The 18924-nt window shown below is 45.6% G+C and overlaps 1 protein-coding gene across 1 annotated transcript; it reads right to left on the minus strand.

Moving 5' to 3' along the window:
- On the minus strand, window positions 1–13028 carry LOC144936094 (trypsin-2-like). The gene is made up of 6 exons (XM_078862941.1): window positions 12986–13028; window positions 9600–9768; window positions 7797–7938; window positions 6371–6493; window positions 4275–4412; window positions 1–3268 (listed from the first exon to the last, which is right to left on the minus strand). The coding sequence occupies exons 1-6, from the start codon at window positions 13026–13028 to the stop codon at window positions 3119–3121; spliced, it is 765 nt and encodes a 254-aa protein (XP_078719067.1). The 3' UTR covers window positions 1–3118.
- Between the last annotated feature and the right edge of the window lie 5896 nt (window positions 13029–18924).

An 18924-nucleotide genomic window follows, 5' to 3' on the forward strand; every position in this document is an offset into this window, starting at 1 on the left:
TTGATGGCTCGGCCAAAAGCAGCTGCGAGGATTACCGAATTTCTCGTGATGGTTCATCGTTCCTTGAGATCAGCAAGGTACATGCAGATCACGTGATGCGGTTGGACTAACCATGATAACGGCTGCTGTTGGTTTGCTGTTTATAAAGCACACAAATTACGCGATTACTCGTTTTCTTGCTAAAGTTAATCACTCGGAGGTGCGGATGATGAGAATCACTGTTATCATCAACTCGAAAAAATCACAACCTGCCCGCGCTCGGCTAAAGAGACAAAAACCAGAACGTACCGCACTGAACGTCGGCTAAAGAGACCGCGGTTGCTGTGTAAACTCTGTGTGCACACACATTTCAAGAGCATCTTTTTAACTTCCGTGTGCTTTTTCCCCTCAAGCATCTCCTCTCGATCCCCATTCGCCACGGTTGATCAGCAATCCGTTGACAGCTGCCGTTATGGAATCCGAGTGGTATCAACACCGCCAGCCAACTGCACGAGGGGAAACTTAAAAATGATCACGGATAATATGAATGTACCGAGCTGTGTAGCAAGTCATCAGAGAGTGTCGCTTGCCGCTGCTTGTGAGAACAGGGCCAGAGTAAAAACACATGTAAACTTAAACCAAAAAATATTTTTGATTTCACTAGTTAGGGCCCACTGAGCTATATAGCTCTTTTTCAGAAGCGACGCGTCCACAAATATTTCAACGAAGTGGCTTATCGTGGGGAAATTCATAGCAGCAAAATACTCTAAACGCACGTTTCTGAACGTGGAGGGAAAAACCGGAGGACCCAGAGAAAAATCCACGCCACCACGGGGGAGAGTGACACGCAAACTCCAAATATATAGGCGCCAGGGTCGGGGATCGAAACCATGCCCTACTGCATACCAAGACAAGGATGATAGCCGCACAAAAAAAACACAGCAAAGGGGTGGGGTCCGAGCACGACTCGAGTCGATGTGGAGACTTCCCATTTTACTATCAGTGACAAGGTCTGGTCAACGCAGTCATTCATTGTGAACGTCACCTTCTCATTACCACAAAAAAAGTGATATAAACAAGTGAAAACCACGCAGATTAAAAATAAGCTCCAATGTCCAACTACAGTATAAAATACATTCAGTAAATCCACTGCAAGAAAGATACACGTGACACTTTGATTACAAAAAAAAACGCCCAAGAATCCAAAAGCTTAATAATTGCTATGATAAAAAAAACCACGCACAAAAGGACTTTAGCGCATCACGTTGTTAAGAGGGACACTGATGGACACAACTCGGGATGGAATGGCAGCCAAGAATATGAGGCATGTGAAGGAATGCGGTGATGGCATGCCTGTGAGATGAATTCGGGACACGTCGGCTGCGTTGCGAGCACAGTGAGACTTGCGTCAGTCGCTCAATGTTTGGGCTAGGTCTCGGAGTCGTCACCTGTCAACATTTGTCGTCAAGTCCCTCCGCCGCCTGACCGAGCCAATCAGATTAATTGCCGCACGTACAAAGTGTTCAACGACGCGCGAATGATTATTGTTTCACAGCTCACCGGTGAGTTAAAGAACAAATCTCGCAAACAAAACTTAGCAGCAATTAGATAGGCGACCTTTCATTTGAAACTGCGTCAACCATCATCAGGCAAGATCTAGGAAATTAGAATCACCATACCACCTAAACTAAAACTATTTGTTATTTTACCGGGTAAAACCCACAGAGCTGTACAGCTCTTTTTCAGAAGTGACCTGGTCACAAATGATAGCTCAACAAAGTGGCTTATTACGTGGACAATTATAGCAGCAAAAATCTCTAAAAGCATGTTCTTAGGTTTTTTCGGTAAAGTCACGTAGGCAACACAAGCTTCCGTCTTCAGGTGGAACTGTCACAGCCACGACAGCTGTATCAAGTAAATGAGAGATTACAAGAGCTACCACTCCATATATATAATGGTTGGAGAGGGGGAAGGGCCAAGTACGGCACACTTTTTTATTAATATGGTAAGGTGAGGCTTAAGAGGCTGAGCCTTTGTTATGGAGAGGTACGGTTTGTGACTAAGCCTGGCCTACATAACAATAGTGTGAAAAAAGAAACAAACTAAACATGGTAAAACAACTATGGGAACCTCATTTGCCAGTAAAAATTATGATAATTGGTTTTTTTACCCTTCTATCTGGCAACAAAACTGACACCTTTTTACAAGGAGTCATGTTTGCATAGACCGCAATACCTGCAGTCATAATACAAACAAAAGACAACTCTGATAATGTGCACTGTCCTTGAAGTTGATTGGTCCACACCCGAGACAGCTTTCCTTAGAGCCTAGTCTCACATGGGTTGGACCAGATGACGCCTTTTTGGTCCAACCCATGTGAGACTAGGCTCTTAGCTCTAGCTGTCTCGGGTGTGGACCAATCAACTTCAAGGACTTGATACAGCTGTCGTGGCTGTGACGGTTCCACCTGTAGACGGAAGCTTGGGTTGCCTCCGAAACGTCGTGATTTTTATTTTATTTTACTTTTATTAATTTTAATGTTTTACCTACGTGACTTTACCGAAAAAACCTAAGAATATGAATCCTTGCAGTCACGAAAGCTTCAAATCTATAATCTAAAAGCATGTTTGTAACTGCGGAGAGAAAAAACCAGAGGACACGGAGAAATATCCACACGACCACAGCGAGAACATGCAGACTCCAAATGTCCAGGTGTCAAAGTCGTGATCGTCATTTCCTTAATTTAATTTAATTTTATAAAACTAGAATACATTTATTTAAGAAGCCGGGTCTGGTGACGCGGTTCATTTTTGCCTTCCTGAATCGTGTCCCGATGTCTGACGTAGTCTCAAACGAAATGTCGCACATAATCACATCTGGGGAGCTGAAACTATAACTGGCCCCTTGTTAAACGCTTGTAACTGTACTCGTGAAAATACATGTCTTCGGCTTTGACGGGTGACGAAGTGATTCTGAGTAACAAGTTATGCCATCATGAATCATGACATTGGCTCCAAAAACCTACGTGTCAAACACAACTTCGGTTTGGCAGGGGTTGGAAGTCTGATTACATAACTCATTTGGCTGCCACTAAGATGATCCATCTCATGCCTTCATCCGATTGCGGCCAGGCGTCGACTCAGTAGGTGGCAAGTATATTGTTAATCCAGGAAATGAAGCGAGAAACATCCGTGTAGATTCCAAAGTAGCGGGGTCGGGCGCATCCAAGGCCCCACGACACCAATCCCTTGAGCTTTTTGCTGCATATGAGGGGGCCGCCAGAGTCACCCTGCACACGCGCACACGCGTACACGCGAACACCAAAGACAAAGAACCCCTGTGTAACCTAAACAGATTGTTGGGGCAAGTGCTGTTAGCGAGTAGCACCTATGAAGGCCGGCACGGCACACGAGGGGGTGGGTGGCCAGCACCACACCCGGCCGCCTTTGTCCCCTCAGTAACGATGTTTACCCACCACACCAGGAATTCATTTGAGACTAAGTCAACCTAGGGGAGACCCAGGACGGGTTCAGATAATCGTCACTGGTGTTGGCCGTGAGCGAGAATCGAACTCGTGCCGTCGGGTTCGTAGCGCAGCGCGCTAACCGCTACACCACCGCTCCTTACACACACACAGGAATTGATCAGTCTGCCGAGTGATTTTGATCATCTTCTTGGTTCTTTCGGTAAAGTCACATACAATGGAAATAATAAAATAATAAAATAAAACTTAATACAATAATTCTCACGACGTTTCGGCTGCTTGCGTTGTGGCCGAAACGTCGTGAGAATTATTTTATTATGTTTTATTTTATTATTTTATTATTTCCATTCTACGTGACTTTACCGAAAGAACCAATAAGACGAATCCCTGCAGTCACGAAAGCTTTAAATCGAAATTTGATTTTGATCATTTCCCATTGTGCCACTTGACTTTGTCAGTTTATTCACGAAGAATGTCTCGTCTGAACATCATCCGAGCAAGGGGCATCACGGCGTAATGTGGAGTCAGGAGCGGACCACCTCTGGTCCACGACATCACAGACTTAGCCGAGCCTGCAGTGACTGGCCCGTGTATGTGTGCTGCGTCAACTGAACGCCGTCTTTCCCATACCTCCGATTAGCACGGTTGGCTACGTACGGTGCAAAAGAATGTCAACATATATACACACGTACATTAAACTGCTCAGGATTTCATAAAAGGGCCTTGGAACTTAGTAAAATGATGATATTCTTTTACCTCCCCCCTCTCCTCTTGATTCCTTCTTTAGTAAGTCTCCTGGTCAACGACTCACCCGGCAGGCATCCTTCCCTCCTTGGTCAAAGCCAGCGCACAGCATGTTGACTGTGATCAATCCGCGGTAGTACAGCGTGCTGTTGCAGAGCGCATTGCTCACAATGGGCACAGTGACGGCTCTGAGAACGTCCGAACCCTGCAGAAGAAACAAACAAACAAACCGAGCACGCACGAACGCAGTCAGATATTTGCGTACACACACGCACACACTACATACTGGGCTCCATTCATGGCGTGAATTCTTATGCCATTTGGTCATGTTTGCAACACAAATCTGGCTGTCGCCTGATGAAGCTACTTGTAATTACTGGCGAAACGTCGTACTCAGATTGTAAATGTTGTGGATTTTCTCTCCAACTCACCGGTGTGCTGTACTAGTAACGAATTGGCACGTTCTGTTTACGTGACAAAACTTTCTAATTGGCTGTGTCGGGTGGTGGCGGGTTTAACGACATATTTATATTTACGCGATCTAACCCCAAAAATACCCCTGTGTTATAGAGGAAGACCAGATTGGACGTCTCAAGTCACTGGTGCTCGTCGCAGCTGGGATTGAGCACAGCATTCCGGGATGATAGCACGGCGCAGGAATCACTCAATCACTGCTTTCACCCCACTCAAATGCACATGGAAAATCCAATTACGCATCGGAAATATCCTTTTCGCAAATATGAAACTAAATTCTCAGTTGAACGTTTACTTTGGAAGAGATTAATACGTTCTCCATTGCCGGCCAAGTTATCCTGATGCGCTGAAAGATTGTTGGCCCAGACACCGCGGTAATTAAAGTGATGATCCGCGCACTCTGACTCACCAACAGGCCGTGTATCACCACCACCAGCGCCATTTGACGGATGACGCCCAGATACCCAAAGCTGGCACCAACTTTCTTTGGCGGCGCGACTGCGGTTCACTCTACTGGCCGAAGTTCCACACTTAACACAGCCCTCCACTAAGTTTGATGTCCTCACGTTTGTGTTGACGTGAGTGGCGATATGTTAATTACCTCGCCTGGTATGCAGGAGGTCGTGGGTTCTATCCCGACCCTGATTCCTGTATATTTGAAGGTTTGCATGTCTCTCTACCCGTGGTCGTGTGGATTTATTTTCGGGTCCTCCGGTTTGTCCCTCCATATTTAGAAACACGCATTTAGAGTATATGGCTGCTCTACATTTCCACGTTATAAGCCACTCGATCTATCATTTGTGGCCATGTCGCTTCTGAAAAAGAGCTCCATAGCTCAGTGGGCCTTACCTGGTAAAATAAACTAAAATAGTTTTTTTATTGTTGCCATCAGTGGATTGTATTCAGTGTTGGTTCCTTCTTAACGTGATTATAGACTGCGGTGGTTTTAGTGTTCGCTTCAAAATGAGCCCTTAATGACCTCACATCTGCTGAGCCCTGACTCTAGGGCTAAGCAGAAGTGAGACTCTGGGTCGCCATGACCATCGCTGTTTCCAAGTGTGCACATCAACATTGAAATGCATAGTTCAAAGAGCAAATAAAATCCATGTAAAAGCTACCTGGATTATATAAAATCGCACTCGTAAGAGTTCCAAAATCCCACATGGGAACGGAACATTTTTGATTATTGAAATAATAAATCAAGTATGATGAGGGTAAAATGTAATTCACAGGGAAACTATAGCTGACAATTTATGTGCATGCAGATCAGCTAAAGAGTGAACGTTCTCTTATTCCCACGGACAAGCGGAGTTCTATTGAGAACGTATCCCGTAATATGGTCCACGCTTGACAAATTTGAAATATCACCCACAAAAGACTCAACCGGAATCTACAAAGCAATCATCGGCCCCCGACTGCGAAAACTCGACAGGGCCTTCCTCAAAGAGTGTCATGGGAATGAGTGCGGCTTTCCTGGGTGAACAAGTCTCATACGAACAAAAAACAAACATAACAATAATCTCCAATTCATCCACGGATGCGAGGAGTTATTTTCATGGATAGGCCTGGCTAAAGCGCTCTGACCAATAGTGCCGCCCACATCAGCGCGCGGACACCGATGGGGGTTCGCCTCGTAATTGGCGCGTTGCGCGACAGTTTCCGCGCACCCAAACCGCGAGTCATTCACACCTTGTTGCTGGTTTCCTGGAGGGTGCCCCAGCCCGACACGTTGCACAGCGTTCCAGGCGGTAGGGCGCTCGTCTGCAGGGCCACCAATTGGACGTTCGCGTTGAGGGCGACGTTGGTTGAGAGCTGCGGGGGCCAAGGGGCGAGATGGGTGGTGACGCGACTACGTCCGGCGGCGGCGTGACGAGCACGGCAGCGCGTGACGCATTTGGAAGTTTCGCGTGCGTGGTACGCTCATTCGGCTGGCTAGCTTTAAGCGCAAGTGTGTTGTTGCGTTTCAGCAGGCGTAGAACTTGCAAGGGTGGCCCGGGTTTACGCTGGATGATGGTTGCTTTCCCTCGGCGGTTTTCGCAGAGAGGGAAGACCGCTCGTAATCGCTCCGAGATGCACGAGGCATTGACTACGGAGAGAGGCCAACGTCGCGTATAAGCGATGTTTGCAATGGTCAATGGCAATAGTTGGGGATTGAATGGAAAATGAAGTTCAAAAATCAAACGTAGATTTAAAACTAATTTCTGTCAAACTGCTTGTTATTGTCAGTTTAACACGTAGTAGGCTTTCGAGATCAATATGATTAATAATAAAGGTTTTTGGGTGAGATCGCGTCAGTATAAATGTGTCGTTTAACCCGCCACTACCCGACACAGCCAATTAGTAAGGGATTTGTCACGTAAACAAAACGCCAATTAGTTTACTACTTCAGTCCACCAGCGTGTTGGAGAGCAAATCCGCAACATTTACAATTTGAGAACTGATGCATTTGAGTACTCAAATTTGTGTCGGGTGGTGGAGGGTTACGACACATTTATACTGACGTGATCTAACCCAAACACCTTTATTATGCTGTTATTGTGTTTAGTTTGTTGTCCTTTTCCCGCACCTCCGATCAGCAAGGTTGGCTACGTACGGTGCGAAAGAAGTTCAACAAACATACATATAACTTATTCTTGTTTTTTTCGGTAAAGTCACGTAGAAGGGAAATACAAAAATAATTAAAAGTGTATTTTTTTTATTACAATAATAATTACAATTTCATTTTTATTATTAAAATAATATTTTTTTTTATTTTGTCTTATTTTATTATTTCCCTTCTACGTGACATTACCTACCGAAAGAACCAAGAATATGAATCCCTGCAGTCACGAAAGCTTTAAATCGAAACACATAACAACTTACACGGTCAAACACAAATGCACATAATTTTTTGTTATAATCCATAATTGGTGCATTTTCGGAAAACGAAGCATTTCCCGCGGGGAGTTTCCCACTCGTCTCGCGAACGCTCCAAAGCAGTGGATCGACCGGGGCTGAACAGATGCGTTACAACTGAGCGCTAACCACGAGCTCGTTCTCACAACATTCCCGCTGCGCAGAGACACACGCGACGGGGAGCGAGGCTGCCCACGCCGCTCGTCCCCGTGCACCGCACCTTCACGAGCATGACGTCGTTGTCGTTGGTGACGTTGTTGAACTTCTCGTGGCGGACAACGCGCGACACCGAGAAGGTCCTCTCCGTGCCTTCCGCCTTGGACATCGAGTGGTCTCCCAAGACGACCTTCAGATTCTGTGCGCTGGGAATCCGCGCGCGAGTCGATTCGTCGTATACTCAACGCGTGCAATGGCTTCACCACGTTTCAGCACCACCAAGAGTGCAGTTTGCTCTCCTGCGTGTTGTTTTCACGACTTCAATTGGATATAACGCGACGGACGTATCGGGCAACACGTTGTTTTTTGGTTTATATAACGCGGATGCGAATTGGATATAACGCGATTGAGTGAATGGAACTACGTCGCGCGAGTCGGACTAAGCGGTCGTTACGGCTGCCTCGGCGTAGCATCGCACAAGGCAGTGGGATGCTGCTGGATGATTCTAGATGCCACCCACGCGCCCTCAGTCCTTGTTCAGCCTTTGTACGCGTCTCACGTGTTGTCACGGACTGTGCTTTACCCCCTATATTGTTTATTATAAAGCGATTTTTTCAATAACGCAACTCCCGCGTTATAGGAGAACAGACTACGTGGCTATGCTGCAATACTCGCACATTTATTTGCGTACCCAGGGAGGCCTCTCTGAGGCACAGAGGGATCGTTCGTTGAAATGTTTATACACAAGGCCACTCACGTGTCTTTGGCATTTGGCAGGAAACCGGAGCACACAAAGACAAGCCATGCACACGAGGGCGCGACACTCTAAAGGTGCACAGAGATAGGTTTCACAGCCGATTTGCTGTACTGCTTTCACCTAACAAGTGACAGTTCATCCTGGTATATGTTGGCATTCGTGATATAATGGGTGGCGCCGTGGTAATGACTGCACTTGCGGTCTCATCTCAGCTACTCAAGCTCAGTTGCTGACGATGCTCATCAGCGACGTTCCGTGTGTGTGACGTGGCTGGTAAAAATCGTGACACAATAATGGTGACGTTGGATTATTACCACTCGCTCGTCATTCCTTGTGCGACTGTGCGTACGCATGGCGCATCGCCTGCAGGTTAGGTCTGAAGAGATGCTCACGAGCTGCGCTTTCCTCTCTAGTTCTATATCTGGGGAGGCAGGTGTAGTCCTGGCCACGCTTGTCTCTCATACACTGCACAACGGGTAGGAGCGCTGGCGAGGATTGGCAGTGAATTCATTTTCGTTTGTCTCTGCTTGTGTGTGTGTGTGCACCCTCAATTCCCGCTCACGGCCACCAACACCAAGCGACGATGATCTGAACCCGTCCCGGGCCTCCCCTAGGCCGACTCAGCCTCGAATGAGTACCTGGTGCGATGTGTAGTAAACATTGTCACTAGGGAGATAAAGGCGGCCGAGTGTGGTGCTGCTCACCCACATCCGCGGTTGCGAGATGCCAACTACCTCGCCTGGTATACAGGAGGTCGTGGTGTTCGATCCCGACCCTGACGCCTGCTGCTGTATATTTGGAGTTTACGTGGATTTTTTTCCTCCGGGCCCTCCGGTTTCCCCCTCCACATTTAGAAACAAAATGCGTTTAGAGTATGTGGCTGCTATACATTTTCACATGATAGGCCACTTGGTTGAGCTATAATGTGTGTAAATATCGCCACTAGGGAGACAAAGGCGGCCGGGCGTGGCGCTGGCCACCTACCCCCGCGTGTGCCGTGCCGGCCTTCATAGATGCTCGCTAACTAACAGCGCTTGCCCCAACAGTCTGTTAGGGCTACACGGCCCTCAGAACCCCGATTTTGCAGCCGTTGCACGAGAAGCGACGCACGCTTTGTAGCAGTGCGCGGAGGTGATGACCCAGTTGGTCCGGATGAGGGCCGCCCCGCAGATGTGCACCCCGTTGTAGCGCAGCGAGGCCTGCGACGGGATGGCGTGCGGCGCCACTTCAGAGCCGCCCACGATGAGCGTCGAGGGGAGCGTCGCTGCCGCCAGACGCCCTGGAACGCGCAGCGCGAGTTCATCGCCGTTACGACGACGTCCGCCGGACGCGCAAACAAAAAAGACGAAGACTCAACACGTTCCGTACAATAACGCCGTGTGTGGCCTTAACAGGAGGAAAGGTGGAAAGTAAGAGAAAGAGAGAAAGTGGATCATAAACTTTGGAGGCTGCACCACACACATCATGGCATCACCAATGAATTTGGTAAATTTTGACATCGCCCGATTAAATGCTCTTGAAAGTAACTTTGTTGCATTATTCGAAATGGTTGCGCAACCTCGCGTGTGACGCAGATCAGGCGCCTTGCTTCTGTCGTGAAATAGTTGCTGGGCGATGGAACTCAATGATGGGCCAGTTCATCTACGAATACAATGGAAGCTGGGAGTCGCGAGCCTGTCCTCCTGCATCACCGGGGCAGCCTGGCCCAGAGAGCCTGGCCGAGCATCTAGGTCGGTGGTTCTCGACCGGGTGGGTAATGCGGACCCCTGGGGGGGTACGTGGCAATGTTCCAGGGGGTGCGCGAGGTGATTCATAAATGCGTGAAATTTATGTCATACATCAGAGACATTGATGAATAATCATGTATGAATCTGCCAATATACAATAACTACGATAAAAAATGTAAATCCATATTGTATAAAATACCTTTCTAAACTCATTGATCGTAAACCATGCGGCACATTACGTCACGCATGCAGAGCGCCCGGTGAATGTTTCTTTTTTTTATTCGCTTGCAGTTGCTAGCTAGTTAGGATACCTCACAAAATGGACAACTGGTTGAAATATTGATGTTCATTATTCTCACATTTATTTCTCAGAACCATGTTGGGTCAGGCAAGGGGGTGGGGGTAACTCGGTTGAAACTAAATTAAACAAGGGGGGGGGGGTAGAGTCGTCAACAATGGTTGAGAATAACCATCGTCTGGGCAATGGAAGGTGCCAGCAATGTGTACAGTGCTTCAACATTTTGTCTCCTAGAATGAAAGAATTCTCATTATTCCTTCGTAGAACAATTGCGCTAGGAATTTTCTGGGGTTTTTTTTCCCTCGATAACCTCCATTGAATTAATGCAACATTTTCGTAATGTATGACATTCTATTTACATTGGGCTATTTTTCAACGCAATCTCCATCCTCTTCTATGCACGTGCTCTAACGTGGAACCAGAGCCAGCAGTCAATCACCGTGAAAGGATTAATCAGCGTCGGGTAACCATTTGCAAACGGCATCCTGGATGTAATTCCTTTAAAATGCTGCCCTTATGTCAGCTGCCCGACAAAGTGCTGAGCAGATAAAATCTGAGTGCCAGATCTGGGCCGTACGGTGGCTGGAGCCCCACAGTCCACCAAACTGTCCGAGGTCACCAAATACGACCCCGTTGAGAACTTGAATTGCTCGCCACGTCTGATTGACTTGCGGACATTTATTTTGAAGTAATTGGTGAACATTTTGGACGAGTTTACATTTTGCACCCAAAGTAATCATTTACAGCCTCCTTTGTCAATCCACTGCCTCCCAACACTTTGCAAGTCATGAGGCGCATTTGACCATCCTTCCCCATGCGGGTCAGGGCAAGTGATTGAAGGCGAGGGGCTCTGTATTGGTTCAGATAACACGCACCACCGATGCTAGCCGTGGTCGGGAATTGAACTAAGGTAGCCGGATTCACAGCACACTGTGCAAAGTGCTGTGCCACTCAGCGTCACCAATACCCACCCGTTGTCTAGAATGTTGTCATATGAGCTTATCTGACACAAATTAAATTTTTACTTTATAAAATTACTATAGTCCCACGCAGTTTGAACAAAAAAAGTATTCATCATTAATATTATTCACTGACCCCCAAAGTATAAATTGCACGGTTGGAATTGGTATCACTCAAAAGCTCAGTCAGCTCTATGCAGCATGCATGTGTAGTGTCAACGATTCAAAGACAAAGTTTCTAGGAGGCACTTTCTTAATTATCAACTTCCACGGTCTCGTCCGCACACTCTCCACAGTAGCTCAGTCTCGCCTGTACACAACACTAGCCGTCTAAGATCGACGGCCTTGACTGAGATAGCCAACTACTGTCCTTCCTAACGTAATATCTAGCGGAGACGTTTAGCAATGACGGCGGCGAAACGACAGCAAGGACGAGACGAGTCCACTCCCAGAACCGGCAGCCTCGAGCCCCCGCTCTCAGGCCCTTTTATGCTCCCAGCACGGCCTGGCTCTGCCCTGACCGTGCTTCCCTTCTAGAACCCACCAGCAGGTTCCAGGGGCCTCCAGATGGGGTCCTCCGTGACCCTTACCCTCGTTCCTCCGCTCTGCCAACACAGCCGTGCTCACGCTCACCGGCGTGTGGAATGTCTGTCCACCGCAGTTGCCGCTGCTGTCCACCAGCCGGCGCTATTACACTACAAATTTATTTGGCTCCCAGTCTGCCCCACAAAGACCGCTGGATGAAAGCAACTCACTTAACAACACGAGGTCAGAAAAGGAAATCTATGAGCATTGCCGAGTGCTGTGATTTGGAACTCTGCTGTGCTGTTCATCGCAATGCCGTGGGTGCTCTAATAGTGATGCTTGCTTGAGGAAGAAATCCAAAGCAGTGTTTTTGTCAGAACCAACGTTGGGTTCTGTTGGTCAAGATGTTACTAATCATCTGGTAGTCGTCTCTGATGATCTTCCCATGTAATGCTTTGTTTGCATGAGAGACTGATCACTTAAATATTTTGTTTAATTTCTCAAAGCAGTCATTTATTTAATTTGAGGAACTGATTGAATGACGCGCGAACATCTGTTACTGGTATATCATTGGACTCTGTTTGATATTTTCTTAGGACTGGTTCTGTCAGCTCTTATATGCTCTGTTCTTTTATTTGGTGACTTTATGGACGAAGGGACTTTTTTATATGGTCAAATAAAATACTGTTCTGTAAACAAAACCTTAAACATTTCCTGTACCATATTTAAAATAAAACAAACACTTAAACATAGAAAACTATGAATTACTGCATTGTGAAATAACATTTGTGTTTAACAGAAACATAAAAAATATATTTGTAATTTCCGATATAACTAGCACATCTTTGACACGTTACATTACGTGAATATTAATATTTTCTTTTCTTTGACAGCATAATTTCTCAATTTTTTTTGCAAAGGGTGCTAAATGTTGTTGCTATACAGCATCAGCCTGACTGGGTAAACGATCAATAATGTTATACTTACCCATGACTGCAGCAATGCAGGCTAGCACGAGAATACCCTTCATGTTGGGCGATTCGGACCGCAGGCCTCTGCAGACGTCTTTCTGTCAGATGCTTTACCCAGGACCACCTGGAGGAAGAGCGATGCTGGTGCCAATGTCAGCTTTTATGCAGCTCTCGTTGAGTCACGTAATGCAAGCTCTAACTCTAATACGCATCAGGATTATGGGTGGAAATGCCATTTGGGACGTGAGGGCTTATTCATAGCAAAGAGCCTTGATTGTTCGTAGCTGTCAGTCTGAATGCCAAGGTGTGGTATTGTCTGCAGTGCTGATGGCAAAAGCTTGCCTGGCGTGCACGCACGTATGGGAGCATTGGTGTTTGTCGCGTAGTAGTTAGCACACTTTTAGAAAACCGGCGACCCGAGTTCGATTCCCACTCACGGCCAACACTAGTCACGATTATCTGAACCGGTTCTGGGGGAGGCCCCCAGGTCGACTCAACCTCAAATAAGTACCTTGTGCGGTGCTTAAACACCGGCATTTGGAAGACAAAGGCGCCACACTTATGCCTCATGTGCCGTGACGGCCTTCATAGGCGCGTGCTAACAGCACTCGCCCCAACTGTCTGTTAAATGCTATATGGGGGATCTCTGTCTTGGCCTGTGATCGGTTGACTAATGTTCATTACCATTGTGGCTTGTGCAATTCATAGCTCGATTACGAATTATGCGCGAATGCATTTATCTATTAACTATTGATAAACATTTTTCCATTTGACCAGGTAAGGCCCACTGAGCTATGTAGCTCTTTTTCAGAAGCGACCTGGCCACAAATGATAACTCAACAAAGTGGCTTATCATATGGACATTTATAGCAGCCAAATACTCCAATCGCACGTTTCTAAATCAATATATTTTTTTAATCGCTGAAATAATTTTTTGACATACTCTACAATATCTCGTTTCCAGAAAATATATTGACAATTATGTATAGTTTATCCCATTTGTATACTGTATTGTATGTATATATTTTTTACATTTAGTTACAAACAATACATACATTTAGAATGTTATTTTTATTAATCAAGCAGGTCTTTGGAATACAGACAGCATATTATGGATGAACACTGGAGTTCACACTATAGATTCCACAAGATCACTGTACATATTCATAATGAATTTAAACAAGTTAAATAAATTTCAAACAATGCTACCGAAGGGGCGTTGGTTGGACGTTTGATATTCGTTTAAACGTTCGCAACGAACGCGCTGAGCCACACCATTCCAACTGTCATGTGAAGGAAGGGAATTCCAAAAATGTGTGGTACCACTGGTTGCACTGCGAATCAAAAAACGAGTTTGTGAAAACCCAGAAAAAAAATCCTATAACTCACTGGCATGCTATAATGGCAAAAACCAAAGCACTTAGCAACATCATCCGAACAGTAATAGGAAGGAAGAGGATTGCGAAAATGTGTTGTATCATTGGTCTGACTGTGAATTCTACCAAAATTTTGTGAAAACCCATACATATTTCATATAACAAACTATACAGGGACTTCTTTACTTACGAACATTCGACCTATAAACTTTCAGAGATCGAATAAATCCATCCATATGTCCAATTGCCCGTTTCGACTGAGAATTGTAAGTTCAACCACCGCGCAATAGATGGCAGTGGAGGCATCTATATCTGCAGAACATGACAAACCAGTGGCATCGTCATCTACATGAGATTATACAACTTTTAAAGCCATTCCCCGTGTTTAGTGTACACGCCTTAAAACGTTTTTGGAATCGACAGGAGTAAAGTTGGACTTACGAACAAATCGACTTACGAACAGACCTCGGGGACATAACTCGTTCGTAAGTAGAGGAGTCCCTGTAATGCTCTAACAGAAGAAAGAAAACACTGAGCCACACCATCCCAACTGTAATGTAAGATAATCATGTCAATGCGTGGTACCACTGTAGTTTCGCTATGGAATCCGAACAGCAAATTGTGAACAGCTAAAATAAATGCTATAACACACTATAAATGGTGTGGTCAAGTGCTTTGGGTTTTGCCGTTTTCGCATTATAGTGTGCTATAGGATTTGATCAGTGAGTTTTGACAAATTTGTTTTAAATTTCACGGTGAAACCAATGGCACCACGCACATTCACAATTGTCGTCCTTTGTATTACAGTTAAACGAATATCAACCCTCCAACCGACTTTTCTTCGGCAATAATGTCGAGGACAGCTCTGTTAAACGAACTAAACACACTCGTAAACAACACTGCCTTCACAGACTAATAATATATAATGAGCGATGTTTCAGGCAATTGCTCTTCTTCATCAAGCCAGACGGCACAGAACGTGACTCGCAACTGAGTTAATTTAGCCCTTCAATTGGTTTATGAAGCGACTCGAACCCACCATGGTGAATTTGGAATTTCCACCATTGGACGTAAGGAGAGTACTATATTAGTGCCGCCCCATGATAACGTAAGTGGGAAGACACATTGTGTTTGATATCATTCACTTTCACGAGAATTAACATTTTGTTCCTCATAAATATGAATGTTTATTTGTATAAGGTCACGCTCATTACACACAAAGTGCTTGCTACAAATGAACCACGATACCTTGCTGATCTCGTCAAGGAGCATAAACCATCACGGGAACTCCGGTACACCTCGAGGCGGCTTTTGGCGGCCATATAACTAAGACGGTCACCGCATCACGTGCTTTCAGATGCGCTTCTTCAGCCGTCTGGAACGCTCTTCCTTTCGATATTCGGAAGCCACTGGAACTATGCACTTTCAAGTTTAAATTGAAAGCTCGTTTCTTCAGAACTGATTTTAGTGTTAAGTTTGTTGTCCTTCGCCCCGCACCTCCGATTAGCACGGTTGGCTACGTACTGTGTGAAAGAAGTTCAACATAACATATATTAAAAGGCTGAGTTTGAGCAAACAAACAGTAGCAGGTGTTTCACCTGCGTCTGTTTCTCCGTTAAGAAGGTAACGTAGGACGTGGCATGCCCTGCATCGACTGGCACTTGCATATAGCACCAGCCGGCTCTAGGGCATGAAATTAAAGCACCGTCAGTAACTATTCTCTAACATATGCACGCGAGGTGTTCAGCGGTTCCACTGAGATGGGCATAGTTGCAATTGGCACGATTTCATAGTTGCCAAAGGGGAAAGTCCATCGAGACAATGTAAGATCGTTCAAGACGCCGGCGTGCGTTCAAGTATACTTTCATCTTGCCGTTGGTTATTTACTCTGCTCTCTGGTTTACACATTACTAACATCAGATTTGACGTCTTCAGTTACCCCCCTCCATCCCCTTATATGTGTTGAAATCCATAATAGAGGTTTTTTGGGTTAGATTGCATAAATATAAATGTGTCGTTAAACCCGCCACCACCCGACACAGCCAATTAGTAAGGTTTGTCACGTAAACAGAACATGCCAATTCGTCACTAGTACAGCACACCGGTGCGTTGGAGAGCAAATCGGCAACATTTACAATCTGAGTACGACGTTTCGCCAGTAATATTAACCGCCATTGTCTGGCTGTATTATGGATGATATTGGTCGCGAAAGCCTACGTGTTAAACTGATGTGTTGAAATTGTTATATATAAGTTAAACTGATGTGTTGAAATTGTTATATATAAGTTAAACTGATGTGTTGAAATTGTTATATATAAGTTAAACTGATGTGTTGAAATGTTTACGTACGTTCGTAGCGGTAAAATGACCAAACAGGCCACCGCAGAGTGGACATGTAGGAGAGGGTTCACGCGATTGGTGCGTTTGTGTAATATTCTGAAACATCACCACGTGGAGTTGATGTTTCTGACAGTATTTGTCAGCTGAACGCATCAAACCGTTTAATTCAGGTTCGCATTGACGTGCAATTGTGTAAAGTGTACAACGTATGGAGCAGCACAATAACGCGTAAACGTGTGTAGATAATGACATACGGACATGCAGGAACGAGTAATCTGTGTGAGTGGTAACGCACGATCATTTAAACTGGAAGCTCACTTTGTCCTAGAATCTAAAAATATCGTCTCGTGTGGACGTGCGCTCTTATAATGACTCTGGAAACTGTCATTGGGTAACGCCACTACCAGGTCTCTTATCCATTGCTGCATTATCACATTTAATCCTCGATTGAGTAACGGCAGCTCTGAGTGGTGCAAGAGTTCGTCACGGGGACAATGCAAGTCTGTAGCGCTGATATTTAGTGTTGGTAAGTCTGGTCTATTATCACACGCGGCTTGGCTTTCCGGTCATTAGCATTCAAATATCCTGAATGTAATACAACCGATTACGACGTATTTTCAGCATTCGAAAAGCACGGTGACAACGCTTCTACTTCGGTGCAAGACATGTTCCCTTGTTGAGCATTTTTGATGAAGAAAAAAATAATTCGACGATTTGATGTCGGGAGAACAACAGCAGCAGCATCCTGCGTACGAGACGTGTCGCTCTTCATCGATTCTGGGATTTTGCGTAGTCCACAGAGCGTTATTTCCTTGCCCAACTCCACCGTGGCATGGAACATCTCTGAGCCATTCACGGGCGGATGGAGGAACAATGGTAAGACAAAAAGCAGTCCCGCCCCTGTTCTTACCCCCATTATTCGTGACCTCTTTTTCTTCTTCTTCTTTGAAAGCGCAGCTGTTCACACACACACAGTAGGTGGGGGAACGTACAACACCTGGCATTCCTGGGATATAGTGGAAATTTCAGGGGTGCGAAAGGCCGCAGCAATGTCTGTTTTTCTTGAGGCTCAAGCTGATTTGGTAATAGTTAAAAAAAATTCAACTTCTCTGCGGTGATATTGCAATGCTTCTTTCGTTCATGAGTTGTTGTTTCTTAACAGGGGCTGCAACAATGGGGATCGAATGTTTTACTTCGCATTTACCACCTATTGTTTAGCGATACATTTGAACAATGGAGTTTTTGATGGCCTGCACAACAAAGAATGCAGGCGTCTACAATTGTTCCAGTCACGGAGTCAGTCAAAGCGATATCCTTTGCAAAAGGGCATTCTCTTTGTTCATACCTTCTGAATGGTCATGTTAAAATTGCTTCCTTCTGCTTAACGTGTTCGTATTCAGCGGATTATTGTCCATATTTAGGTTCCACTTTTAGCGTGCAGAAGGTTGCCTATTTTGAAAACTCCGTCGTCCCCCTCTTGGCAAATGTTAAAAGAAAAAAATATTCCACTACAAGTTGAAATAACTACCTTTTTGCCAAAACTATGCCTATTTCCTAGATACAGATAATAATACGGATACAGCATTGCACGTTGTAAAATATTCGCGTGAACAAGGAAAAACGCGCAGAATTCTAAACAGAATACAGCGTCGTGAAGTTGTTTGTTGGTAGCGACAGCATCATGTTTGCAGAAAACGTTGCTTTCCTCGACACTGGCCTTCGCGAACGGTATCTGCAAGGTCAGGTGGGCGCAGGGAAACAGACCCAAACCCTCCAGTTGGTTAAACTCACACCGGTCAATATTGGCTTATCCGTGGATCGCAAAAAAACACGATTTCATGAAGGCGAAATAACGTAATACCACATTACAGGTACGTTTGCAATACGTCTTGCACATCAACTTGATAGAGTATTCTATTTGATGTGAAACCATGGTTTGAGCACCTGGACATGTAATCCGGAGGTCACCGGCTACATCTCCCCGGCGCGGCAGCTGGAACAATAGGCAAGTTTATTGAATCCGCCAATTTGTCCGCACAGCAGTATACATTAGTACACTACACGGTAGTTAGATTACCAGCAGGCCACGTGTGGTGGAGGAGAGCGTGGGTACCTCCACTTTGTGGGAGCCACGTGGCGAGATGCTAACTACCTCGCCTGGTTTACAGGAGGTCGTGGCTTCGATCCCAACCCTGACGTATTTATATTTGGAGTTTGCATGTCTCTCTCCCCATGGTCG

This window comes from Lampetra fluviatilis, chromosome 15 (assembly GCF_964198595.1).
Source record: "Lampetra fluviatilis chromosome 15, kcLamFluv1.1, whole genome shotgun sequence".
NCBI classification, from domain to species: domain Eukaryota; kingdom Metazoa; phylum Chordata; class Hyperoartia; order Petromyzontiformes; family Petromyzontidae; genus Lampetra; species Lampetra fluviatilis.